At 44.3% G+C, this 27692-nt stretch overlaps 1 protein-coding gene across 1 annotated transcript; it reads left to right on the top strand.

Moving 5' to 3' along the window:
• Positions 1–1096: 1096 nt before the first annotated feature.
• Positions 1097–14960, top strand: LOC141957028 (phthioceranic/hydroxyphthioceranic acid synthase-like). The gene is made up of 6 exons (XM_074897967.1): positions 1097–1157; positions 3341–3494; positions 5340–5500; positions 8007–8210; positions 8314–8495; positions 8774–14960. Exons 1-6 carry the CDS (start codon positions 1097–1099, stop codon positions 14330–14332), a joined length of 6321 nt encoding a protein of 2106 aa, XP_074754068.1. The 3' UTR covers positions 14333–14960.
• The last annotated feature ends 12732 nt before the right edge of the window (positions 14961–27692 follow it).

Raw genomic sequence — 27692 nt, 5'->3', positions numbered from 1 at the left:
CATAGCTGAGAAGGGCTCTTTGGGATGTGGTGTCACTGGGATGAGAATGTATCACCACTGCCAAGAATCCTCCAAATCTCTTTCAGTGTGAATCTTCTCCTCTTTGTGGGTTGAAGCAAGTCCAGGAGGACTGAAGGGTTCTGAGGTGGGCATCCTAGTGAGTTCCAAGTAATTGAATTGAACTGATTTTTATCTCACCAAATTCCCTTCTCAGAATAAAGGAAAAAAAATCAGCTTTCAATTCTATACTGAGGTATTTAATTTGATTCCAAACATTTTTTTCTTTGCCATCGAGATGATGGAAAAAACTCGCATTTTATTTTGCGTTGCTTCCCAACAAAAGCTTTCCCTGTGAAGCTGCAAATGAGCTGAAAGACCAGTTATTTGTATGGCTGTAGCGGGGCTTCCTGGAGACTTCATTGTCGGGAAGAGAGGGATCTTGTGGCTGATGGTGGCTTTGTGTATGGTCTGTGGGGGTTAACATCTGACTACAGAGGAGGCTGATTTAGACAAAATCTAAGCAGCCTTGGGATGCAGCAAAGCAGAGCTCTGAACGAGGTCTGTCTTTCCAGGCACTTTCTTTTGACCCTTCAGCTACTTGATCGTCTGTTGTCTGTTTAGGGGGTCTGATTTTAACTGGTAATTTGCAGAGTCTGTCTGGGAGATCTGCTCTGTGAATAGGATAGAGATGATAGAGCTGAAAGTGTGCCTTGGTCAATGCAGTGCTCATTTCTGTCCGCAAGAAGCGAAGCAGGACCGGTCTAGGGAGGGGCTCAAGAGCACATCAGCTGGTGGCAGGAGTAGCAGAGGTTAAACAGATGAAAGGAAATGTCTGTGAATGAGGGAGCCTGGACAATTAGTCAGGGATTTTCCTCTAAGAGTAGAGGCAACAAGCAAAATACAGCGGAGCTCTGGTCACCTCTGGGAAGTGTCATTTCCCACCACAACCAAAAATAGACCACCCAAGATTAATCAAGCTTTGAACAAGTATGTGTGTTTGTGGGAAGTTAATCTTTTAACCTAATATTTATTTAATGATAAATGCATAATTGTTTGAGCTGTCTGACACTTACACCTGTGTTGTGCAGCCCAGGAGATGGAGACAGAGACTGGAGATGAAATTGCTGTTGTGGGAATAGGATGCAACTTTCCTGGAGGTGAGTTTTGTGTAAAAGCAAAGCAGGCTGCTGCGTGAACACTGAAAAGCACAGTTGCTCATTAACGTTGAGGTGGAGGAAAATGACACGTTCCTCCCTTACTTTTGTAGACTTCATTGCTTTGCTACTTGTAGGAACTTTGTAAAAGGTCATGCTGTGGTGGGAAGTAAGTGGTTCAAATTTGCCCGCTGGCAGACAGACCTGCAGTGCTGGCTGTGGGCAGGGCACTGGGGGGCACACATATACAAATGAACCGGGTGGGTTCGGGATGATTTGAGCTTTCTGCATGTGCACTGGCCGGACGATTGTGTGTTGTTGCAGGACGATGCACCCATCAGGACAGGACAGATCGAGGGCCTATACAGAGGGTCTTCTCTGCCTGCAGTATAAATAGGTTGGGTCTTCCTAGAAGAAAGCTTCCTGCTTTATGACAGTGTTGACTTTGAACGGTCCCAGAGGAGAGCAGAGCTAGATAAATACAGCTCTGTCTCTAGTCAGATTCTGCCTCATACAAATACGCACCTAAATGCTGCCTCTTGCACAAGATGGGAAGCTGACTTCAGTAAAGAACTGATAATTGCCTCCCCTAACAAAAGACAGCAGCTTGTATTACAGTAGTCTCATATTTACAATCTTAGTTACCATTAGGCCTTATGAAAGTGATGGCTGACTTCACATTCCAAGGTTAGATGGCTGACTGAGATTAGACGGGTGGAGACCTTTAAAGAGCTGTGAGAGATTTCTAGGATCTGGCTGCTGCTGTCAAACTGTCCATACTCCTTCCATTAGATAGAAACGGGTTGAAAAAATCCAGAAGTAATCCAGGGAGTGGAATGCAGTTCTGCCCTTGCAAGTTGGCATTCAGACCTAGAGGTGATCATGCTAGTCTCTCCCTTTCCTTGTTTTCTTTCTTGCCCTCACCACGTTTTAGTTCCTGGCCTCCCTTTGTCCAAGATGCAATAGGTATATGTGGTACAGCGATAACTGTGTGGTCCATAGCGAACTGTGAGCAAACATGAATGGTTCTGAATCTAGTAAAGTGCTAGTAAATACACAGGAGAATTCTCTTGCCTGAGCATTAATTACTAACTTGGTGCAAGCCATTGGTTGGTCCAGACATGCCAGCAAAGGGACTGTCTTGGGGAAAGATGTTCTTAATTACCTGGCCGTGAAGTGAAACGTGTCCTGATCCTGCACTGTGCACGCTCAGAACTGCGTTTCCCAACTTGCCTCAAAGGAGCCGTTGAGCGATGGGATCTGTTAAAGTACCCCGTGTCTGGCTAGTGTCTGAGACCGTGTCTGTGACGATGGACAGACCATGGGAGGGTGTAGGTGGGAATGCTGTCCTGTGATCACCGTTACTGACTGCTATCACAGTCGCCATCCCAGCGCTGGCCTCGTTGGTGGAGCTCTCGTGGTCAGTGCTTGGTCACGCCACAGCTTAGCACCTGCAAGGGCCTGTTTCCAGAGCATGTGGATGTGGCCACTACGTCTGCTGGGGGAAGTGGGAGCTGGGAGGAGGAGAAATGTGGGCCACTGTGTGGATGCCATATTAGTCGGATTCAGGGCTAAGAAGAGGGCCTAGACAAATCCTCCCTGCCTGGAGCTGGCGCTCTGGATCCCAACCGGTAAGGACAGGGTCCCTCACAATCTATTGCTGAGGTGCTGGGCTCTGTCAGCGTTGAACATACACAGAATTTTACGTTTGATTCAGATGCCCTGCTGACGTTAGGGACAAAAGATAATGCCTCTGGCATTTCCCTGGTATTTGTAAGCTCAGTCTGCCTTCAAAGAGCTAATAATGTCCAGAGGTGACCTTTTGCTGCCAGTGGAGCTGCCTGAGGAGTGGTGCTGTACAGATACAGAAAGACGCCATCATACCTGTGTGGTGATTAAGGACATGATGCGTGTATGTAGTAGATGCAGTGAGATGGCAGGGAAATGGGGACAGAAGAGGTTAAGGATTTGGTGGGGTTCCTTTGCTTTTAGCAGGTGGTGAAGGGATGAGTCATGCCTTTCCCTTTCCTCTCACCAAAGAACGATCATTCCTTTCTCTGGGGATTCTACCTGAGCAACCTAGATTTATAGGTGGGAGTTGCTTGTGACAGAGTGTGCATTTCTGAGTCTGCATGGGGAGACGGGGAGCACATAATTTAATCTACTTTAAAACCTTTGTAAAACAGGTGATGGAATTGACCATTTCTGGAAGGTCCTGGAGGAAGGCAAAAACTGCACAGTAGAAATCCCCCCTGAGAGATTTAATGCCAAAGAGTGGTATGATCCAGATGACAACAAGCCAGGAAAAATATGTACAACGCGAGCTGCTCTTCTCAATGAGTGAGTCTGGTACTCTGCTGTGCCACCGTTTTTTTCCGCACTCAGGTGTACGCGTCCATCCTTTCAGAGGGTGCAAGGCAGAGGGAGAGCTTGTAAATAGGACCTAGGAACTGACTCTTTTTTATCTCACATGATGAACATGCCGTTGTCAAACTGCAGGAATTGCTGGTGTGTGACATTGCTGAACAAACTAAGTTGCAGGCCACGTTAAGCACGTATGTTCATGGCTGGGAACACATGTGACCTCGATTACATAATCCAACATGTAGGTACATACTCACCCTGTGTTGAGATGTCACCTGTCACGTGATGGGGGTGTCTGCATTTTGGGTGTACAGCAGTACACAGGCTTTATGCATGAGGGGGTATATCCTGGATGGGAGGTGGGCTCCAGCCTCCCAGATAATTTGCACTGCCTGTAGTACTATGGACTGCAGAGGAAGGTGGTGGAGTATGGAGTCTGAGCTGTAGGAACTGCTTACTAAGGCTCCTCCAATGTCAGCCTGAAAATTAGCCAGCTTTGCTGGACCTCAGGACCTAATCCTGTGCTTGTGGGGACAAGTAGCTCTAATTCAGGTGCTGGCGTGACAATTTAGAGACAAAGTACAGAAGTCTGGTTTTGCAAGATAATCAAGAAGGGGGTTTTATGTTTAATTTGAGTGTTATGCTTGCTTGTAGACCTGAGCTTTTCATAATTTTCATAATAATCTTGCTTTGCCCTAGGTTTATATTGTTGTGTCTTAAAAAAACCCACCTTTTTCTTTATTCTGAGTCACTTCTCCAGAATATTGAGGGATTATGTATGTACAAGTGTCAGGTAAAGATACAAGTGTAAAGAGAAGATCTGGAGGAGCAAAGTGCAGCATGTATCCCTTTGCTTGTGTCTTCATGTATGGTTGGACTCGATGATCCCAAGGGTCTTTTCCAACCTGAATGATTCTGTGATTCTATGTCTCATGTCAAGTTATCCCAGAGATATGGGTGCAGCTACATGGGGGCTATGACTCATGTGAAGAATAGCAAATTACAGTAAGATCAATGTCAGCGCCTTTTATTTTAAATCCACATTCACCTTAAATCCTCAGGCTGTAGACTTTCATTCAAACAAGAAGTTCACATGCACAGAAGCCATCTTATTGCCTCCTGAGAGTAATATGTAGCAGGTTTGAATCATAGGACCCAGAATTATTTCAGTGAGTAGTCCCATGTCAGATATTGAATTCTTCACTGAAATCAAGAAATGATGGGAGGCATACCAATCTGACCTTGGGATAGAAGATTAAGCCTGGGCTTGGCCTTTTGTAAGCATGGGCCTGCTTTGAAGATTTCTTCAAGATAAACACAGACATACACACATAAAATATTTTGAATTTACTATTAGAGAAGTATGGGTATCTCTTGGAAACATCTGAGCTGATTCTCTACTTACTGGTTTTAAATTGTAAAACTTTGGTCTATATTGCCTTAAATAAATTAGAAGACAATATTTCTTTAAAACTTGTTGGTGGCAACCACATTACAGCAGAGAGAGTCTCATTCTGCAGATTTTCGTAATCTGAACAGTCCTGTTGGTACTAGTGGAATAACCACAAGAGTAAAAATTTGTAGGAGCGGGCTCGTAACTCTGAAATGCAGAATGGTTGATAAAAATAGATATTTTGTGGTGAGACCTAAAACATCCTTGGCCTATAAACATTTTCTTCTGAATTTCATAGGTGGGGACTGCAGCCTAAACAGCAGTTACTGCTTTGGTTTTCACGAAATCACAAAGAATGTTTACTTTGAGTCTAGATGTCAATCCCTGATGTATATCTATTGTACCATTTTCTGGTCTGTGTATTTTAGATTTAATTCATTTGACAACCACCTGTTTGGGATTAATAACATGGAAGCTGAACGCATGGATCCACAACAGAAGTTACTGGTAGAATGCACATACAAAGCCCTGGAGGATGCAGGAGTCCCTGTAGAAGCTGTCAGTGGCACCAAAACAGGTGTTTTTATTGGTAAGATGAAAATTTCATGGTGAAGAAAGTACGTTTGAACCTCACAAAGATTGGAGCTCTCCTTCATAAACTTTACATACATATGTAGCACTGGAGATCTAAGGCTACTGTGCTACGACACTACTGGTTATTTTTGGTAAGGATTCCTAGGCTGCTCGAGAAGTTCATGATATAATTTACGTATCTGTTTTAGGGGCTCTTCTTAGTGTCTTTGGGCACGGAGGTTGAAGCAGAAGGCAGTTCAACTGTCTACTCGACCCAACCCTTCCCAGGAATGATACCCTCAAGCCAAGCCTACACTTTTTTCCATTTTAACATTGGTTAAAGTGTTGCGGGGGTTAAGAACCTGTTAAATCAGGAGAAATCCTCACGTAGTTATTAGTGTGCTACCAAGGTGCACTTGTCCAGCTGCTTACCTCAGTACCTGGAAGAGTTAGGGAGAAGATTATGCCGGGTGCTGTTGAGAGACATTTAATGGATGATACAATCCTCAGGCACAGTCAACATGGGTTCACAACGGGAAAGTTCTGTTTAATCTGACATCCTTCTACAATAAGGTCACCCGCCTGGTGGATGAAGGGAAGGCAGTGCATGTAGTTTTTCTGGATTTTTGTAAGGCTTTTGATACTGTCCCTCCCAGCGTCCTTCTGGACAAGTCCAGCTGTGAGATGACCAGGTACACGGTGCGCTGGGTGAAGAGCCGGCTGAAAGCAGGGCTCAAAGGGTTTTAGTGAATGGGGCTACATCTGGCTGGTAACCAGTCACAGCAGTGCTCCTCAGGGCTCAGTTCTAGGGACAGTTCTGTTCAATATTTTTATCAGTGATCTGGATGCAGGAGTTGAGTGCACCGTTGGTAGATTTGATGATGATACCAAGTTGGGAAGTGCTGTTGGCTCTCTCAAGGGACAAGAGGCCTTGCAGAGGGATCTAGATAGACCACAGCCTTGTGCAATCCTCACTGGCATGAAATTGAACAAGAACAAATGCCAGATTCTGCATGTGGGACTGATTAATGTTGGGCAAAAGTGTAAACTGGGAGAGGAGTGGCTGTAGAGCAGCCCTGCAGACAGGGATCTGGTGTAATAAATACAGTATAACCAGGGAGTCAAAAGAGGTCTTTATCTTGCTGTATTTGGCATTGGTGCAGCCTCACCCCGAGTCTTCTCTGCAGTTCAGGGCCCCACAATTTATAAAGGAGGCATCCAGAGGAGAGCAACAAAGCTGGTGAAAAGGGCTGGAAGTCATGTTCTGTGAGGAGGGCCTAAGGACTCTGGGTCTGTCTAGTTGGGAGAACAGGAGACCGAGGGGCAAACTCTGCTCACTACAGCTTCCTGAGGAGGCGAAGTGGAGAGGGAGGTGCTCATCTCTTCTCCCTGGTATCCTGTGTCAGGACGCGTGGGAATGGCACAAAGCTGCATCAGGGGAGGTCCAGACTTGACCTTTGGAAGCATTTCTTTCCCGAGAGAGTGGTCAAACACTGGAACAGGCTCCCTAGAGAGGTGGTCAATGCCCCAAGCCTGTCAGTTCGTAAGAGGCATTTGGACAATGCCCTTAATAACATGCTTTAATTTTTGGGGAGCCCTGAATTTTTCAGGAAGTTGGACTACATGATCATTGTAAGTCCCTTACAACTGAAATTCTATTCTATTCTATTCTATTCTATTCTATTCTATTCTATTCTATTCTATTCCATTCCATTCCATTCCATTCCATTCCATTCTATTCTATTTCTATCAAGTATCTAGAATAACAGCACATTTTTGTTGGTGTAATCTGTGTCTTTTTTAAGAGAAGTTTTCTGAGATACTTAGGCTGATGTAACCATAGGGGTAATCTGTTTAGATTACCTTTAAGTCTGAGACCTGCTCTTTCTCAGAGGAGACTGTTCCTTGCTCTCAGAATAGAGGTACTGCATTTTCCACTCATGCCTATAGACTTGGGGATCCACTGTATTTCAAGCATATATGTTCTCAGAAAGAGGACCCAACTCCTCTTACACGCCCTGTTCTTCTTTTCTATTTCTGTGTTACTGGATCACAGTGAGCAACCCAAAGATAAGTAAAAAGTATTGGATACAGCTGTGACCTTTAACATGGAACATCTGAGGAATTGAAGCTAATGTCCTGTACAATAATATTATTGTAGCTACTTAATATATGTTCCCATAGCAAAACCAAATCAGCCACTCTCAAACTGAGATACAGGGGTCTGAGCAGGCTACACAGATCTTAACTGCATCATACAAGGAGCTCAGACATCAGGAGAGGCCCGTCATTTACTGTGCAGGTAGAAATGTCAAGTGTTAGGTAGTTTGTATAAGCAGGGACCAGGGGAATTGCTGGGAGTTTTGCCTTTGATTTGCAGTGGAGCCGAGTTTCACCATAGGAGCACGGAGGCCACGTAGTTTACCATTAAAACAGAAAACCAAAACACGCTATCAGGTCTAGAGCTGTACATCCCTTCTCTTTGCTTGGGCTAACGTGACACGTATTTGATATTTTTACAGGTCTTATGAATCGAGACTATGAAATCGTAACAAGCAGAGCCGTGAGTGAAATAAACCATTATGATGGTACCGGGACAGCAATGAGCATTGCTGCTAACAGGGTGTCATTCACATTTAACCTGACTGGACCATCCCTGGCTATCGACACTGCATGTTCATCGTTTCTTTTTGCTCTGCACTACGCCTTGCGAGCAATTAAATCAGGTAACGGGACTGAAGAGATGCTGAGCAATGCGATAGGGATTGCTGCTTTTTCGGTCTAGTATCCTGGCCATCTCAACACAAGCATGTTTCTAATTTGCTCCAGGAGACTGTGAGGCAGCAATTTGTGGTGGAGTGAACTGCATAATAGATCCCCGCACCTTTGTATCTCTCAGTAAAGCAAAAATGATCTCTCCAGAGGGAATAAGCAAACCCTTCTCCAAAAAGGCAGATGGCTATGGAAGGGGAGAAGGTTGTGGTGTTGTTTTCCTCAAACCACTGAAAAAGGTAAGATTGCTTGTGACACAGCCTAAAATAAGATGGGTTGCTTACCTGTATTTTGTATGTTCTTTTCTAATAATTGGTCCAGAAAAGATTTCCCAATTCAAGCTTAAGATTAATGAAGCACTTCTTAAGCATTTATGCACTTTCCTTACCGTAAGGATGGGATCACGCATCTGGAAGTTAGTGTTATACTCTCTCTGTCCTGGCTTTAGTTTGTTTGTACTCCTCTATACAGAGAAGCATGAGAGTAATAAAGATATTTCTCCCTTGTTATGAAACAGGCAAAGGAAGACTACAGCAAAATCTGGGGTGTTATAAACATCAGCGCAGTAAATCAGAACGGTAGGTCTGTGACTCCAATCACAAGACCATCTCAAATAGAGCAAGAGAAGTTATTGCGCAGCATTTATGAAACTCATGTTGATCCTTCAGTTGTGCAGTACATTGAAGCACACGGTACAGGAACTGCTGCTGGAGATCCTACTGAAGCTGAAAGCCTGGGTAGTGTCATCTGTAAAAACAGGTCTTCACAAGCTTCCACTCTGAAAATCGGTTCAGTGAAAGGAAATATTGGCCACACAGAATCGGCTGCTGGAGCAGCAGCGTTAATCAAAGTGCTCCTGATGATGCATCATGGAAAGATTGTTCCATCCTTGCATTACTCAAAGGAGATGAGCAGCATCGATACAGAGAAGTTAAACCTTGCAATTCCCACAACTGTAGAGCCCTGGGAAGAATCCAGTGAGTATGGAAGAGTAGCTGGCATCAACTGCTTTGGCTTTGGAGGAACCAATGCTCACGTTGTAGTCAGGCAGGTTAAGCAGCTACAGCCTCTTCCTGCCTTTAAGAGGCCCCTTGAGCTAGTTCTGCTGTCAGCAGCATCAAGTAAGTCCCTTCAGATGACAATGGCTGATACAGCTGACCAGCTGAGCTCAAGAAACGCCATAACTCTCCCAAGCCTGGCCTATACGTCTGCCTGCAGAAGAAGCCATGCCAACTGTAGGTACCGAAAAGCATTTGTCACAAATTCTCTCCAGCACTTGCAGCAAGAGGTTATGTCGGCAGCGAGCGCTGAAGCGGCCATGTCAAAGGTGGGACCGCAGCTGGTGTTTGTGTTCTGTGGCAACGGCGTAACGCTGAAGGAGTTCAGTGAGGCACTGCTGAGCTCAGAGCCAGTGTTCAGAGACAAGTGTGAGGAAGTAGAAGCGCTTTTTCAGAAACACGCTCCCATCAGCCTCCTGCCAGGAAGAGGTCATAGCCCAAAGGATCTGTTGAATCCAGAGCTTTCCCAGCCCTTCCTTTTTACCCTGCAGGTTGCCTTATCTTCCCTTCTGAAATACTGGGGTATCAAGCCAGTTGCTGCTGTTGGCCACTCGGTAGGGGAAGTGGCTGCTGCGCATTTTGCTGGGTACCTTTCCCTGGCAGATGCAGTCAAAGTGATTTATCACCGCAGCAGGCTGCAGGCAAAGACTGCGCGTGGCAGAATGCTGGTGGTCGGAAACATCCCTGTTCAAGAGATTGCCGAATATCTGCATCCCTATTTGGGAAGGGTGTGCATTGCAGCTTTCAACAGCCCCGTTTCCTGCACCTTGTCTGGGAATTCAGACTCTGTGGATGCCGTCCAGAGGGATTTAGCTCAGGCTTTTAGCCAGAGACACATCTTCCTTCAAGTTTTAAATGTCCCAGCTGCATACCACAGTCCCAGCATGGATATGATACTTGGGGAGTTGGAAGAGAACATACAGCCTGTAGAAAAACGCAAGGGGGAAATTGAAGTGATTTCAACGCTGACTGGGATGGCTGCTTCTGAAAGTGACTTTGCTCAAGGCAAATTCTGGGCCCAGCATACCCGTGAGCCTGTTGCTTTCAGTCAAGCCATCAGAACTGCAGCTAGAGACAGGGAAAATGTGGTGTTTGTGGAAATCAGTCCCCACCGAGCATTGCAGCGAAGCATAAAGGAAACTCTAGGACAAGACACAAAGGTGTTCTCTTCGTTGCAAAATGGTGCAGAGTATCAGACGCTCCTTTCCCTGGTAGGAAATCTGTTTGAACTGGGCTGTAATCCCAACTGGCAGCACCTTTATAATGGGTATCAAAGTGTTCCACTGGCCATTCCGCGGTATCAGTTTGATCGCAAAAAGCTCATGGCCTGTCTGGATATCCATCAACAAGCAAACCAAAGAGGTGTCAGCTCCAGCCATCCTTTGATTTATGGCGTAAACAACAACAACATGGAGTTTGGCTGCCTGGTGTCTCAGGACACGACATCATACTTATATGAGCACAAGAACAATGGCGTGGCTTTAGTCCCTGGTGCTTTTTATGTGGAGCTTGGTCTGGCCTCTGTGATGAGCAGTTCAAGACCTAAAGTGCCTCTGAGTATCTGCCAGATGAGTATCAGGTTTTCTGCACCGTGTGTTCTCACACAGAGTTCCCAAGTCTTGAGTGTCAAGCTGAGTCCACAAAAAGCAGTGACAGGCTTTGAGATAGTCTCTTCCTCCAACGCAGTTTATGCTGCAGGCCAAGTTACAAAGGGGTCTGAAGCTGTGGTGGAAGAAAGCACCATTGCCTTCCAAGACATCTATCAAAGATGCAGGTCAGTGATTAGCAGAGAGGAGGTTTACGAAGCACTGTCTCAGGTTGGCTTTCAGTACGGCTCCATATTCAGGCAGCTCAGTGATGTGTATTATTGCCAGGAACTCAGGGAAGCTATAACAAACATAAAGGTGAACAAGGAGACCGTCAGAGAGATGTATAACTACTGTATCCATCCAGTGCTGCTCGACTGTTTTCTGCAGATGACCGCTGTCATGACCTCGAGGACGTTCCGGTCCAGAGCAGGCTTTCCTTCAGGCATAGGCAGCCTGGTGGTGCTCCGACCGCTGGAGGAAGAAATGATGATATATATGAGAACAAGCAAATCCATTGGGAACTGCCTAGAGGTCTGTGGATGCTTTATGGACAAACGTGGCTCCGTTTTGGCTGAACTCAAGCGCGTTGCCATCACTTTCATGAAGGAAGCATCTTCTAGAGACAATGAGTTTATGTTTGAAAACAAGTGGAAAGAACTTTCTCTTTCACAGACAATTGGACATTTGGGGGCTATGCCCAGAGTCCTAGTGTTTGCTGACAAATTTGGGATAGCTGAGCAGCTCAGAAAATATTTGCATCCTGATTCGAGATACGTGATGTATGAAGACTGGGAAGCCCCCTTGGAAGGCCACACACAGAATAAAATGAGAGCAGAGGTTGAGGATTATGATGAAATTCTGTTCCTGTGGGGAATTCAAAAGTTAAACGAATATTTCCCAAGCAAAGTGGTAGACCAATTGGCAAAGTGTTGTGAAGCCTATCGCCAAGTTATCGTGGCATTAAGAGAGAAAACGTCCCCCTGTTCAGTCAGAGTGATCACCTACAGAACAACAGAAAGATACGTAGACCATGTTAACTGTGGGTTTGCATTGTATGGCATGACCAGAACTTGTGTTGTTGAAGTTCCAGAAATCACATTTCAGATGATTGACCTCAGCTCTTCAAGTTCCCTGGACATCTCAGTGCTAGCAGATGCTCTTGTCAAATACAAGGGTGTGGACTATCCAGAAGTTTGCATCAGCCAGGGAAGAATTTATGTGGCTGAAATCAGACGCACACTTTTCGTAGATGCAGATTACAGACAGCCTGTAAGATCTCTCCAGAAGTCAGGAACATTCACTTTGTACACGTCTGATCCATACACAGCGAAAGACTTGTCTGCTGAACTAGCCACCAGCACTGCTACTCAGCTTGATAAACAAAGTGTTGAAATTCAAGTGGATAAAATATGTCTCCACTCAGAAGATTATTTTCCCATTAGTGTTTCCAGTCGTAACTTTGGTAATACACTGTATTGGAATTCACAAGCAATAGACAAACACGGGCTTTTAGCTCTGGATTTCAGTGGCACAGTAACAGCGACAGGCGTTGATGTGAAGAAAGTTAAAGTGGGAGATCGCGTGGTGGCATGTTATCCAGCTGCTGCGTCATCCAGAGTTCGGATCCCAGGAGCAGTTTGTTTCAATGTCAAGAAATTCCCATGCTTTCAGAATGTCCCTTGTGTGTCATACTTTATCATTGCATGGGAAATCTTCAATCAGAGGTTACCCAAGGGGAAACATGGCAGAACACTGGGTATTATTTCTTCAGAGCCATCATCAGTTTTGTGCCATGTTCTTTCTGCTGCAGCAGCAGAGATGGGTTGGAGAGCAGTACTTGCGAGGCCCACTCCTGATGAGTTCCAGCATATAAATTTATGCAATGCCCTTGTTGTTCTTCCTCCAGTAAACAAACTGTCTCAGGACGATCTGGCCCACATGTACTTTCTTAAAGATGTGGTGATAGTATGTGGCAATCGACAGTCTGAGTGTATCCAGAACGTCAGTGGAATTGATCATGAAGACATCAGCTTTCATATCCTTACACTTAGCAGCATTTTCCAGAAAGCGTTTCTAAAGGAATTGCAAAAGACCGTGCACGCATGGATCAGCGCCATGGACATGAAACAGTTCAGACATCTATCAGGTTCTGTTCTTCAGCAGACTGAGAACTTTGAAAGGATAAACTCTGCAATGTCCTATTTTACTTGCAAATCCGTCCCGCTTGCTGTACTGCGAAGGCAGAAGGACGTCAGCATGCTTTCAGATATACCGCTATATGAATCCCAGAAGAAGATGTTTAAGCAGAACGCTGTGTATGTAGTAGCTGGGGGGCTCACTGGACTTGGCTTTGAAACGGTGAAATTCATAGCTGAGAATGGAGGAGGGTGTATTGCAATACTCTCCAGGAAAATTCCAGACAATGAGAAGCAACAAGAGATGAAGGCTTTGCAGCATCAGTATAAAGAGAGCAAAGTAGTGTCCGTGCAGTGCGATGTTACTTCAACCAGTGATGTGGAGAAAGCTTTCCAGTCCATTGCGAACATCTTTGCAGGGAGTCCCATCAAAGGTGTGTTTCAGAGTGCGGTCGTTCTGCACGATGGCCACCTTGAGGTTCTGACCTTATCTGACTTTCAGAAAGTGCTGAGCCCCAAAGTAGCAGGGACCCTAAATCTTCACTGGGCTACCAGAGGCCAGGAGCTTGACTACTTTGTGTGCTACTCCTCTGTAACTTCCTTTCTGGGAAATTCCACCCAGGCAAACTATGCAGCTGCAAACTCTTTCTTGGATGTCTTCTGCCTCTACAGAAGGAACTGTGGGCTTTCGGGCCAATCCATTAACTGGGGTGCTTTGAACCTTGGTATACTGCTCAATCAAAAACATATTCAGAACATTCTGGCATCCAAGGGCATAGACATTCTGCAAGTGCATGAAATTCATGAGTATCTCAGGAAAAGCTTGCTTATGAATAACCCACAGCAAGCTGTCACCAAATTAAACTTTCAAGCTTTATTGCATCATGTGTTTTCTCGGATTACTGCACTCAAAAGTCGCTTCGTGTCACTTCTGTCAGAAGAATTCAGGAACCTGCCTGAAACCTCTGAGGAAACTCAAGACCAGGATACTGCCTTAATCAAATCTGAAGACTACATCACCTCGCTGGTGAGTGACCTCACCGGGTTGAACCGAGATGAACTAACCATGAATACAAGACTTTCATCACTGGGCATAGACTCTATGTTAGCCATGACCATTCAGAACCGTGTGTTTCAAGAGAGAAAGGTGGACATACCTCTTCTGAAACTGCTTGATCCTCACACAACTCTGTCAAGTATAGTAGTAGTTTTAGAAGAAACAAGCAATGCAAATAGAATAGTTGAGACAAAAAATGCTGCGGTTGAAAGTGCAGAAAATGGGAGCTGGCTATAGGAGTCTTCTCATTCAGGAACTGTGCAACTTTGAAGATACCTGGACCCTTTGTCGTATCTCAGAATAAGTCACTGCAGACAGGGTAGATCATCTGGTGATGTTCTCTTCTGCATTGACCCAGAAAAACCCACACCAGGTTCTTCTGCCATTGCGCTAGCTGCGTTAAATTTGGTCAATTGTTTGACTTGTTACTTTCCATTTTTGTTACCTTCTTTTTTTTTCAATATTTTCAACTGGAAATAGATAGGTCAATACATACACATTTTTATTTAGTAAATTTTCATATTCAATACACATGACATTTTTTAAAACCATGTTGAAGACTTGATGAAAATGTTATGTTTATGCCTCTAAATGATGAATGTACATGTAAAACCACATATGATTATCACCATTTTTGTCATTATTTTCTTCTTAATGTATTATTTTTTGAGTATTATGAAATGTGTATAAATACGAGCGTCTTTTTGAAAGTCTTCTAGATGTTGTGCATTTCAAATTTTTCTTCTCAAGAAATTAAACATTTTTTCCTTATATCTGCAAAAATATTGAAACTCTACTGTATGCTAAGCATACAGTAAAGCAACTGCTTTTCTTTATTAATTAACCATTTTTCAGAAAAGCCAAATAAACAAGAATAGGAAAGAAGTTTAAAAAGCAAAACCCAAAGTGTATCTTTGTCTTATTTTAACTTTTTGTTCTTCACCCGCTCTCCTAGTTTAATTTCTCTAAATCCTAACACCTGCCTTTATTTTACTCCTGTGAAAAAATATAGACTTTTGCTCAAAGGCACTGAAGGAAACTTTGTTTATAGTCTCTTATTATGGGAATAGGATTCTTGGTTTGGTTTTTTTTTTTTCTCCATTTTATATCTAATTATCATTAATTCTGAGATGTCCCTTGCAGCTCTGGCAGTATTCTCCAGTACATGGAGTATCCATGGGCTATGAGGTCCTCCTGAAACCATCTCTTCTCCAGGCTGAACAATCCCAGTTCCCTCACCCTCTCCCCATAGCTCTGGTGCTCCAGCCCCCAAGCATCTTGACGGCCTTCATCTGAACTTACTCAAGCTTATCGATATCTTGCTTATACGGGCATGCCCAGAACTGTACCAGGGTTCCCAGTGTGGTGTAATGAGTAAAGTGTGGTGTACCTGTGATGAACATTACACCACCAGTGTGATATAATGAGCAAAGGTGAAGAATCACTTCCCTTGGTCTATGGGCTCTGCTCCTGTTGATACAGCCCAGTTGGCTGTTAGTTTTCACTGCTGCCAGTGTGTGCGGTGAGCTCGTGCTTAGTTCACTGCCCATCAGGACCCCCTCTGGTCCTTTTCACATAAGCTGCTCCCCAGTGAGTTAGTCCCCAGCCTGTAATGTTGTGCGGCTTATTCTGTTTCATGTGCAGAACAGGTGCAGGGGGCTATTGCATCCCAGGTGCAAGGCTTTGCATTCACCGTGGTTGAAATTAATGAAGATTCTGTTAAGCTATTTGTCTGTCTGAGTAGTAGCCCTTCCCTTCAAAGTGTTGAGTGGTCTTACCTAACTTGATGTTCTCCATGGATGTGCTGAGAGTGGACTCTGTCCTGTTGACTAGGCTGCTAATACAGAGCCTGCGGGGTGCTGCTGGATGGACTTTGCACTGCTGAAATCACCGTTTAGTCCTCGCAGTCCACTGAATACTCCGCCTAGCTTATAGTCCTCTCTTTCAGTCCATCTCGCATCAATTTGGCTACAGGGATGCATTTGAAGGCTGTGCTGAAAGCCTTGGTGGAATCAAGATGAAAGATAATTCTCTGTGTCTCCTCATCCACAGAGCCAGTCTTTTCATTCTTAAAGGTAATCAGGCTGGTCAGGCATCATTTGCCTCTGGAAAATCCATGCTGATTGTTTCCAACCACTTCTTCATTCATGTCCCCTACAGCCTGGATCATTCTGTGTTTATGATTCTGTATGGGCAGAGATCCCCATGACCTTGACCAAATGTTTTGGAGGGAAGCATGGTAATGACGTGAGGAGCGAGTAACTATATATATACATAGACATACACATATGAGGGAAGGCACAGGGGGGATTTTAGATCCAGAGTGGTTCCGGTAAGGCAGAACCTGGCCAGTAGCCAGGCAACTCACAAAGCTTGTAACTATGATACAGAGGCTGGAAAACACTTCAGGACATCAGTCCCTTGTCATTTGATGGCTTGAGTGACACACCTTGGAAACTGTGATGCCAAGGCCACTTGCCCTTAATTCAAACACAGCCACAAGAATTGTGCTGATGAGCATGATGTGTGAACCAGGAAAGTAACCAAAGTGAGCAGCAGTTGCTCTAAATGTCCATGCTGGTGTAGCGCTGTAACAGAAGGAAGCAGAAGCTTCTATTGCCTCAGATGACTGTTCCTGTACTACACCATATGCCCAACTTGCGAAAGGCAGCAATACCACAGGCACTGCACTGTGTCATCCTCACCATCTGAAATAATGTTTGTGTCAGTAACTAATGCATCCCACCTGCAAAACAGCAAACTTTTTACCTGACTGTTATGCAGCATTGTTGAAGCCACACCTGGAGCGCTGTGGCCTGTTCTGGGCTCCTCAGTACAAAAGAGACATGGACATACTGGAGAGAGTCCAAGGCAGGACCATGAGGATGATTAAGGGACTGGAGCATCTCCTATGAGGAAAGGCTGAGAAAATCTCTCCTGAAAGAGAGAGAGAGGAGAGAAACTGACTACTAACATGTCACCTCTCCTGCCATATGTGGGTGTATTATCTATCACCTGCATGAGGTATCACACTGCTTAAGCTTCTATGTTTGCTGTGCCTCATACATGGATAGATCTATGACATATACATTTATACTTTTACTAAATTTGTATTGTGAGACACATTTCAATCTCATAATACAGCAGCTGTTAAAGCAAGCACTGCAGGACCAAGTATTACTGAGAAATTACAGATTACAGCTCTGCTATGAATCTTAATGAGTATTTTTCCAGCTTCCAACAAATCAGGCCTGACTACAAACACAACCCATAAACCATTTCCAAAGAACCAACCTGTGCCAGACAACAGCAAAAACATGGCAGCAAGTCCACAAAAGCGTGTCCAGTGCTCTGGAGAGGAGGAGAGCAAAGCCCTGAGCTTCTGCAGTCACGTTAGTCTGCAAAGAAAAAGGTGGAATCAAAAGTTTCATTATGGGCTTTAGGAAGCTCAACATGCTCTTCTTGCTGCTGAGGAGATACACATGGTCACTGAAGTGCTGGGAACTCAGCACGATACCTGAGCCAAAGGAACATGTCCCTTTAAGGAGATAGTGCAGTAGAGCTTCACTGCTGCTTCAAGACAATTTGAACTCAAAAGTGGCTTCTTTGACCTCACAGAGACTGGAGCTAAATTACAGAGAGCTGCTACACATGTATTAACTGAGCCATGCTAAAGCCATCTATGTCAACTCCTAGCAAAGCAGCAGATGTGGAAGACATGAGGAGACTCAACACCCCAGGACAAACTGTCAGTGTGGAAGTTCAAAACAAGGGCAACTGTTTTCTTACTTAGGACAGCTGTGGGAGGAGGGACTGCAGAAAGAGAATCCCCCTCTTAAAAAAATGGCCATTGTGAAGCAGCCTATTCTCAAGATGGAATATCATTTGGGAAAAGAAACAGTTCAAGCTGAGCTCCTGAAAACACCTGCTCCACTCCTAAACTCATCAACAAGAGCTCACCTCAAGCTAGCAGACGTATTCTGCAATGCAAAAACCCAAGCAGTGAGCTGTGGTGTCTGCCGATGGCTTGCCTGCATCTGCCCAGCAGCTGGCTGGGAATTGCCAGCCTGCTCAATGCTGGTGCAGCAGCAGGAGAGAAGCCACAGCAGCTCTGGGCTGTTGCTTGGCCTTGGGACGCCTCATGGGTGCGGAATGGGGTGTCCCAGGGAAAACACAGTGACAGATGTCCGTGCAAGAGGCCCAGTGTGAATGGAGCAGCCAGTGGTTAGGTCCATGGGGCAGGCAGGTGGTGGGGAGGAGTCCCCGTAGGGACCCACAAGCTGCTGACACCAGACATAGGAAAAGAATCAGTGGGAGGTGGGCTTTCCTGCCTGATGGATTTCAGAAAGGCACAGCTTTGGCTGAGACACAGAAATGCCATGTTTAAAGAGCAGCTGAAGGCTGATGACTGCACTACATAAGGAGGCATTTTATTATGTAGTTTAAAAAATATATATTCAAACCTGTTGTTAGTTTCCAGACTTTTGAATATTTTGTTTAGATTTTTTTAAAGGCAAGTTTTTATATTTGAAGGCCATTAGGTATATTTCTCTAAACACGCTTTTATTTGCCCAGTAATCTTCTAGTATTGTGATTGTTGTACTCTGCCCAGATATTTTCTCTGATAATTCAAGAATTAAGCCATAACCACATGAAGCACATTGGAAATTTACATACAATTTTTATATAAATGATTTTACTATTGCTTTAAAATGTTGAATATGATGTTGTTTGATGATGTCCTACGTTTGAAAGAGCAATCTGTTGTCACTCCGAAACAAAGTCGTCCTCCCTGTGTTTTTTGAGCCACTATTGCATTATGCTGATGGAAGCAGAAATGGAAATGATTTTGTGAAACTAGAGGAGAAACGGAGAAGGGAGAAGGAAAAGAGCCAGAGCTTGACCAGGTCATGCAAAGCAGGATGACTCCAGAGCTTGCACGCCCAGATCCTGAAGCTGATGAAAGTAGGCAGCTGAGTTGTGTTGTTAAGTAGACCTAAGAATCTCTCATACATCTTCTCATTGTGCAGTTGTAACTCAGCCTATTGATTTTAGTCTTAACAAAGACAGATCTGATTCTGTGAGATCGAAGCACCAACTTGGGGTGGCTGCAGCCAGTGCTGCTCTTTGGCTTTCTCTTGCCAAAGCAATCACTGTTCTGCTAGCACCATGAAAGCTGGATTATCATAATCTACTGATGGCGCTTGCATTCTGAGGTATTGTTGAAGGAACTCATGATTTCCATGTGTTTTGATTTTGACTGCTTCTGTGGATCTGCCATAAATGTCCCAGAGCCCAGAATATCTGAATAAAAATAAGACCATTGCCAGCCCCTAAAAGTACAATGAGAAACCTAATCTCGAAAAATGCTTTGGCAAAGCAAGTTGCAGCTGCAGCCAGGGCAATTAGAATTGACTATTCTGACAGCAGCAGTGTACAATACAGGGTAAGAGAGCAACGGCAGAGCACTGACTACTCTTTCATTTGAGTCTGACAAATACATAGGATGTATGACCAGAAAATTAGCCTGGAAAATCCACACAGATGACACATTAGCTCAGAGATACATTTGATGTCCTGAAAGCAGCAACCAGCTGGAGGAGAAGGAAAAGTTACCCACAAGCAACAGAACGGATTGCAAAAACACAGAAGCAACCTGCAGTGCTGTAGGAGCAGTGATAGAGTCCTGAGTGCTGTTTGTGTACTACCAAACATTGTAACTGGAACACATAAACAGGACCTTGCAGTTCTTGCTTATGCCTCTGAATGGCTTTAAAAGGGTTTGTTTCCTCCATCAGCTTCTGTCAAATCATGACTGTTTGAAGAAAGCTGTAGCTGTCATTTCCTCCTGAAAAATGATGTTCTGCTCAAAATCTGAATTATAATTAGATAAATTACTTGTGAAAAAAATCTGTATCTATGTTTAACAGAAGGCTTTTACTGACAATGTTGTTTGGCCTTTGCAACTGATCTCAGATAGAGTTAACTACATGGGGTATATTTTTAAAGATTCTGTGCTCTCAGCCTCCAAACTCTCAATCCTATTATCAGAGGAAGGATCCCATTAGTGGGATGCATATTCAGCAATAAGATAAGATTCAGCAATAAGACTGGCACAGTACTTGGAAAACTATTATTTTTTCCAGTCAGAGCTTTAAGCGATACAACATTTAGCCAAACTGCTAAAACATCTGTCTTCCCCTCTCTGCGTACAACCATAAATGCGATTAGTCAGATATGTTCTAAACAGCAGAGACATAAATACAGAATTAATGACAAAGAGCCCTAACGTTTCTTTGGAAAACGTGCTCATGGATGTACTTTTTGCTTTCTGCCTCAGGCAATTGATGAAAACATCCCCCTGTTGCATAAAAGAAGCTTGCAGGCTGAACTAACTTCATTTTCCTGCAAGTAAACCGATGTCTGTTTCTTGTTTTGCCTGGATCACATAATGCATGGTAACACACATGTTGGCCTGCAGGGGTGGTCTGCACCTCCATCAGGGGCAACAGCCAGGCTGCAGCAGGACCAGGACACAGTGGTGTAGCTCTGGCAGGGGCAGGGTGATGGAGCCTCAGCTTACAAGCATTTCCCCAAGACCAGGGCTGGCTGTGGCCATGGCCTCCCAGCAGAGCCTCTGGGAACCTCCTGCCATGGTCCCAGCCTGAACTCCTGAGCCCAGGCAGCCAAATACCAGGATCTTATGAAGTCAACCTCTGTTTTCTTCGTCAGATAATATCCCAGAGAAGTAGGTGTTCAGCTGATAGCAGCAATATTGCTGATAATGGCTTCCCTCAGTCATACCTTGTTACTGCACAAAACATTGATTATCCCTGTAAAATAAAAAATGCTGTATCCTAAATGGATCCATGTCAATGTTTTAAGTAATATAGTCAACAGATTAAGACACATCTTACTTGTCAGGCTGTTCCTATGGTGCTGATGAAATGTAGTCCTGACTCTGGTACTTAGTGTTTGTACCTGTGACGTCAGAGACAGTTATAAGAAATGGTGATATTAATAATAAAACATGACACATATTTTTCAGGATCCTTGGAGAGCTACCGCAAAGTTCTTCAGACATCTGAGGCTGTTGGGATGATTAAGGGACTGCAGCACCTCACATATGAGGAAAGGCTGAGGCAGCTGGAACTCTTCAGCCTGGAGAAGAGAAGGCTCGGTGAGGATCTTATCAATGTATATAGGTAGGGTGAAAAGAGGATGGAGCCAGGCTCTTTTCAGTGGGGCCCAGCAACAGGCAACAGGCAGAGACTGAAACGTGGGAGGCTTCCTCTGAACATGTGGAAACACTTTTTTATTGTGAGGGTGACCAAGTACTGGCACAGGCTGCCCAGGGAGGTTGTGGAGTCTCCCTCCTTGGAGATGGTGCTGGGCAATAGGTTCGAGGTGTCCTGGCTTGAGCAGGGAGTTGGTCCAGATGACCTCTGGAGGGCCCTTCCAACCTCAGTTGTGCTGTCATTCTGTGAAATCCATCAGCAGATGGATTAGATCATCTCCATCAGTTCAAATCTTGGGGAGCAATGGACAACACCACTTTAAAGAGAGCCTCATCAAAGAAAGTGATCAATGCAGAAGCCTGTGACTGATCACCCTCTTCTGCCTTACATCCCTTTTGACCATCCTTCATGTTCTATGGGGAGATCTACCCCACACTTTTGAAAGAAGTGCCCAGAGAGACAAATTTAATGATACTTATGCAGCAGTAAGCCAATTCTGCAAATTCTAGCATACTTGTAAAAGAATTTGGTTAAAAGTCAGAGCATTGTATTCAGTTTCAAATCTGACTACACCATTTTCATACTTCTAAGAAAGCATTTTCTATTGCAAATTTAAAGGAAATACTATGCATCAAATACAGAATACAATTTCCATGCATGTGGTCATTACTTGTGACTTTATATACCACCTGAAATTCATCAAGAGGTGACAGTCTTTACTGCTTCAAACACAGACCCTCTTCAGTTAGTTTCTTCAGCTCAGACCAAATAATTCTAGATTAGTCTGGGGTGAGAACAGTACTTTGTATTAAATCCCTAGCAGAGCTGAGAATAGCTGACACACCTCACAGAGCAGACTGCTTGTTTCTGCTGCAATGTTAGTTTTGACAATTTTGACAACAGCATGTGACTCTGGAAGAAAGAAGCTGACCTGTTCTTGTATCAAGGATGGATTGAGCAGAGAGTGACATCCTCAATGCAAATTAATTACACCAACCCCTCAAAAAAAACCAAAAACAAACCACCTATCCAAGAAAAACCTGTTAAATAAATTTGAATGAGGCCTCATGACTTCCCCCTCTAAAATACCTGCTTTCCCACTGGCAGCAGGAGGAATCCAAAGCAGTTAGCTCACACAGTGCTCTCTTGGAGAGAGCTGAACTGATTTTGTTGAATATTCACACAACTCCTTCCTACATCCTACAGTTATCTGGCCTATATTTGGCAGAAGTGTGTGCAACTGGACAGGGGGCTGAGTATGGGAAATGTCAGACAAAATTCATTAGTTACTCATGTCAAGTCTACATGAATCGTGCCTCAGCAGAAGAGTAGCTTGTCTATGCTTGTGACACAGATGACAACTGATGAAACCACTTGAGCCACAGTACTGGTTTAGATGGAAAGGAAGGTTCCATCCAGATGGTGGGTTTCTTTTCAGTACTCAGAACATGAAGAAGAGGCTCCTGTGCAGAACTCTAATTTCTTGTCATTGATGTAATTTATTGCCAAACCATTAGGAAATCCAAAGAATGCCATGTTTCATATTGACATAATGTACTTTTGCTTCCATATGTGAACTGAAAATAGCTGGTTATTCTGTTTTTTAAGTAATGAAGCCAGTAGGTTGTGGAACTGAAATTTCTGGAAGCAGACAAAATTCATTGGAAAGATTTTAATATCAAAATGTTATGCACACAGGGGAAAAAGTGCACAGTGTGAACAGTCTACCTGATGAGTAAGTCTGTTACTGTGATCTAAAACTTCAAATCAGTAAGTATCAAAAACCAGGAAAAGTAATGGTAACTAATTAGAATGTGTTGGAAAACATGGAACCTGAGCATAATGTAAACGTTATGGAATAAGAGGTGGATACTGTTCTGTAATTTTTCTTCTTAGTAGCCAGAACAGTGCTGTTTTGTGGATTCAGCATGGGTTTTGATATGAGAAGAATGTTGATAATACACTGATGTTTTTAGCTGTTGTTAAGAAGTCAAGGACTTTTCAACTCCCCATGTCCTGCCAGTGTGCAGGTACACAAGAAGCTGGGAGGGAGCACAGCTAGAGCAATGGACCCAAACTGGCCAGTGGAATAATCCATCTCATACAATGTCTTGCTCAGTATATAGATGAGGGTGGGGAAGCTGGCTCTCTCTTTCTAGGACTGCAGTTTCAGGATTTTCTCTTCTCTGGAATTGCTAGCTGGGAACAGGCTGGGCGTCAGTTGGTGAGTGGTGAGCAACGGCATTGTGCATTACTTGTTTGTATTTTCTATTATCATTATTATTATAATTTAATTTCAGTTATTAAATTGTTTTTTATCTCAACCTATGAGTCTCCTTACCTTTACCCCTCTTTCTCTCTCTTCCCCATCAATAGGGCAGAGGAAGAGTGAGAGAGCAGCTGCGGGGTGTTTGGCTGCCAGCTGTGTTTAAACCACAATACAGGGAGACTCTAAACTTGTTCTCTGTGAAGTAAGTAACATTGGCTTTCATGAGCTGTAGAAGCCTGCCCGGTAAGCATGGAGACAGTTGTCCCTTAGGCTTCCAGGAATTTAACCCATGCTTTGTCTGGTAAATCTCCTCGGCTTTAAATCCTGGAAGTGTCATAGGTAGCAGCGGTGATGGCAGGGTTGTATCACTTGTGTAATTACCTGGACAGTTTTTGTTTTAGAAACTTTCCACATCTCTTTTTACTGTCATTTCCAGATTACCAGTTCTACATTTCTCAGCAGTTATTTGAAAAATGCCTCGTTACAAGGGCAGATGGGCACAAGGCAACTGTACCTGTACCTTCACCTCCTGCGGTGGCTGCTGTGGCTAGGTGTGGCTAAGGGGATAAGGCAGAGAGCCCCTTTGTGGCCAGGATCACACAGAGCAGATTCAGCAGAATGAATGTTCTTATTCTGAAACTGTTCAAATTTGCATTTAACTTGCTGATGCTGCAACCCTGTTTCCAAATCAAGAAGTCAACCTCTAACCAACATCATAGTTGCTGTGCCAGCATTGCCTTAGGCAAGACCTGGTTGTGAGAAGTTTTCAAGATAGGAATATAGCTGATAATGAGCTGTGAGCCTACTTTAAAATGAAGCAGTTCTTTAAAAATTAAAGGTGGGTGTTGGTGTGCACACCTATAGATGTACACATACTTGGCTATGTACCATACTTAATGTGAAATATTTTTGCTAAAAAAATTTGTTCCAAATAATTTCAGTGAATACAGACTTAAGTTGCCCTAAATGTTATTTAGAGAAAAATCTGTTTACAGTTTGCTGCCTGAAGCTGCAGTAGAGCAAACAGAAGCCCTTTATTAAACTGAGCAGACCTGCTGAAGCTAACAGGTTTTTACTCACAGCTAACAGTGGGAGTAATCACTCATGGGGCGGCTCCTAAGATTTAAAAACCCAAGAGCTGGCCTGTGATTAGCAACAAGGTATTTGCTGCAGCCGTAGAATAGTGTGTAAAATAGCCCAGGTCTTCAAACATGAGGTTACGTTTTTCAGAAAGGGATTTCTGACTCCATGGCGAGCTCCTCGTTAGCTGGTGTTTAGACTAGAAATGGGTATGCAGCAATTCCCAGGGCACCCTGGTGGGAAGAAGATACTGCAGAAGTCATGTATTTTTCACACATGTAGCAGCAAGGCATTTGGAATTTGTGACATGGGGTCCAAACATACAGATCCAAATATTTTTTTGGTCATAAAGTCAGGAGTCTCAGAGTGAGAGCCAGAGGTTCTTTACAACTTGAGACGTGTACCCCCTCAGATACACAGAAGTAATCAAAATCTATGGAAACACTAGAGTTGATGAACACCAGAGTTAAAGCCACCATGGTAGGAACAGCTTTGATAATTCTCACTGACATTTCTGAATGAGTAGTATTATGGCTGTGTATGACCATAAATATGAGTGTGGCAAATCAGGACAGATGGTCCATCCTCTGGTTGCAAACCCAGCTCAGTTACAAACAAGAAAACTCCTTCTGCTCTATTTATCAACTTGACGACCATTCATCAGTTGCACGGTCTTCACGAGTGCTTACTTTGAAGGCTGACCTGGTTAAAAATCAACTGGGGTTAATTAAATTTGCTCCTCAGGATGCGTACATCGCGTCAGTGAAGAGATTGTTCAATATTTGCATTCCTTAAATAGGTGCGTGGCAGAGTTACAAAGAAGTGAAAGCTCCTATTTTCAGTATATGCAAATGAGAAGCAGCTGGTGAGTTTGGGGCAGGACAGGGGTTGAGCAGGACTAGGTTTAGGGGAAACAAGGTCTCACATGGTTTATGCAAACACTGGGCTCCTGCCTGTAGAGGAGTACTGGAACTATTTATCTTTTCTGCACTTGAAATGAATACCTCAAATTGACAATGGAAAACACAGCTGAGCAGCTGAATGCAAGAAATCAATTGTTCTCTTGGGACTTGCCAGGTTACTTGTCTGTAGAAATGCCAAGTTTGCTAGTGCGTTTCAGAAAGAACTGGTTTTAGCACTCAGCAGAACAAATGTCTGTCTTCATCTTTGAACTGTCCAGGTTGTGTTCCACAGCTTGAATCCAGTACTAGAAAACATGGGGAAAAAATATTGAATTTAAACCAACAGAAGTGGATTTAACACTGCTTGGGATGGTGGCTTCTGCAGAGAAGGTCACTGAGGAACACACAAAAAACCTGAGCCTGTGTAGTTTATAGGCAAGGAATAGCACAGAAATAGGGGAAAAACCAAGAGTTTGTAGAAACATGTCCTCAAAGAGAGGTTAAGTGATATGTAATAGAGAGCAGAAAAGGAGGATTACTCCTCCTTGCGCACTGGACATTGCTGCTGCTAGAAGTGCTGACTCTTGAACTGTCAGAGGCTCTTTCATTGCTAGTTTTGGACTTCAAAGGCAGAGGCTGCAGCAGCAAAAATACAAAAGCTAAATAAGAACCTGGCACTTTGCTCACCTTAAATTCCATTACTACATTTGCCAAAAAAAGAAAAAGAATAGGTGAAGGACATCTGAGCAGTAAAATGAAATTTGTTGAACAGTTAGGGATGTTTTTACGGAACAGAGTGAAAACCCGAAGATGGAGACTACTGCCAGTAATTGTAGTGTCACCTACATCTGTCTCCTGGAAATTTTATTTCCCCCTGAAATTTTTTCTGTGTTCACAGAATAGTGCAGCTAGACCTGATGGACACGACAATATGAACAGGCGCTGACAAGAGGCAGAGCAGGAGTGTCCGGCCGAAGGTTAACTTGGTGTGCTGGGGTCTGCACTGTGAAACTCCAGGGACACGGTTCCGCTGGGCATGGCACAGGGCCATGCCCAGGAGCAAAGCTGAAAGAAATGTCACTTCTCTTCCAGTCAGTATGGGTGGGGGCTGTATCTTTGTTTGTATTTAGGGCATTTCTGTAGAAGGGTAGGACAAGGAAGTGGGTTTTGCTCTTCCTCTAAAGGCATCAATCTTCCCTGTTTGTTTCAGTGGGGAGCTCCCAGTCCCAGAGCCATTTCTCAGCAGCAGTGCCTGCCGCACGTGAGCGCTTTCCGGAGGCTGATGCACCCTGGTGTGCAGCTGTGCAGGGCAGATCCCTGCAGGAAGCCCTTTGCCCATCCTGCCCTGTCTCCAGGGTTGGATGCAGTGCCTTGTTTCTGCTGACCGCATGAGGTCTGTGCATACTGTCCAAGCCTTTGAACCCTCAGTCTTCCTTCCTCGTCCCATGAGTGTCCCCAAGCCCTCTGCATCCCCCGCGTGTCCTCAGCTGTTCCTCCCTTCTCTGTGAGAGCTGAGCAATGGGCTGCAGAAGACAAACTCCTCAGATAAAACTTATTTAGTCATGCAGGCTCATTCGTGACTCAGTGCTTGGTCACAAGTAGTTAAAAAAGCCTTTGACACCATTTCCCAAAGTATTCTCCTGGAGAAACTGGCAGTTCATGGCTTGGATGGTGTACTGCTCCCTGGGCAAAATGAAAGATGGCTGGACAGTGAGGCCCAAAGAGTTGTGGTGAATGGAGCTAAATCCAGTTAGCAGCTGGTCACACGTGGTGTCCCCCAGGGCTCAGCACTGGGGCCAGTTCTGTTTAAGGTCTTTATCAATGATTTAGATGAGGGGATCAAGGGCACCCTCTCTAAGTTTGCAGACGACATCAAGTTGGGCAGGAGCATTGATCTGCTGGGGGGTAGGAAGGCTCTACAGAGGGATCTGGGCAGGCTGGAGCCATGGGCCGAGGCCAATTGTATGAGGTTCAGCAAGGTTGAGTACCGGGTCCTGCACTTGGCTCACAACAACCCCATGCAACACCACAGGCTGGGGAAGAGTGGCTGGAAAGCTGCCTGGCAGAAAAGGACCTGGGGGTGTCAGCTGACAGTGAGCTGAATATGA

The sequence above is a fragment of the Athene noctua genome, chromosome 2, assembly GCF_965140245.1.
Source record: "Athene noctua chromosome 2, bAthNoc1.hap1.1, whole genome shotgun sequence".
NCBI lineage: Eukaryota > Metazoa > Chordata > Aves > Strigiformes > Strigidae > Athene > Athene noctua.
Note: the sequence above shows the minus strand (reverse complement) of the source record. Positions and strands in the feature narration are given on the sequence as shown.

Excerpts from the sequence above, each read along its gene's own strand:
- LOC141957028 (XM_074897967.1), top strand. The coding sequence starts at position 1,097 with ATGGAGACAGAGACTGGAGATGAAATTGCTGTTGTGGGAATAGGATGC. Across the intron at positions 3,495-5,339 it reads CGAGCTGCTCTTCTCAATGA|ATTTAATTCATTTGACAACC; the intron begins GTGAGTCTGGTA and ends TGTGTATTTTAG. Across the intron at positions 8,211-8,313 it reads CTTGCGAGCAATTAAATCAG|GAGACTGTGAGGCAGCAATT; the intron begins GTAACGGGACTG and ends AATTTGCTCCAG.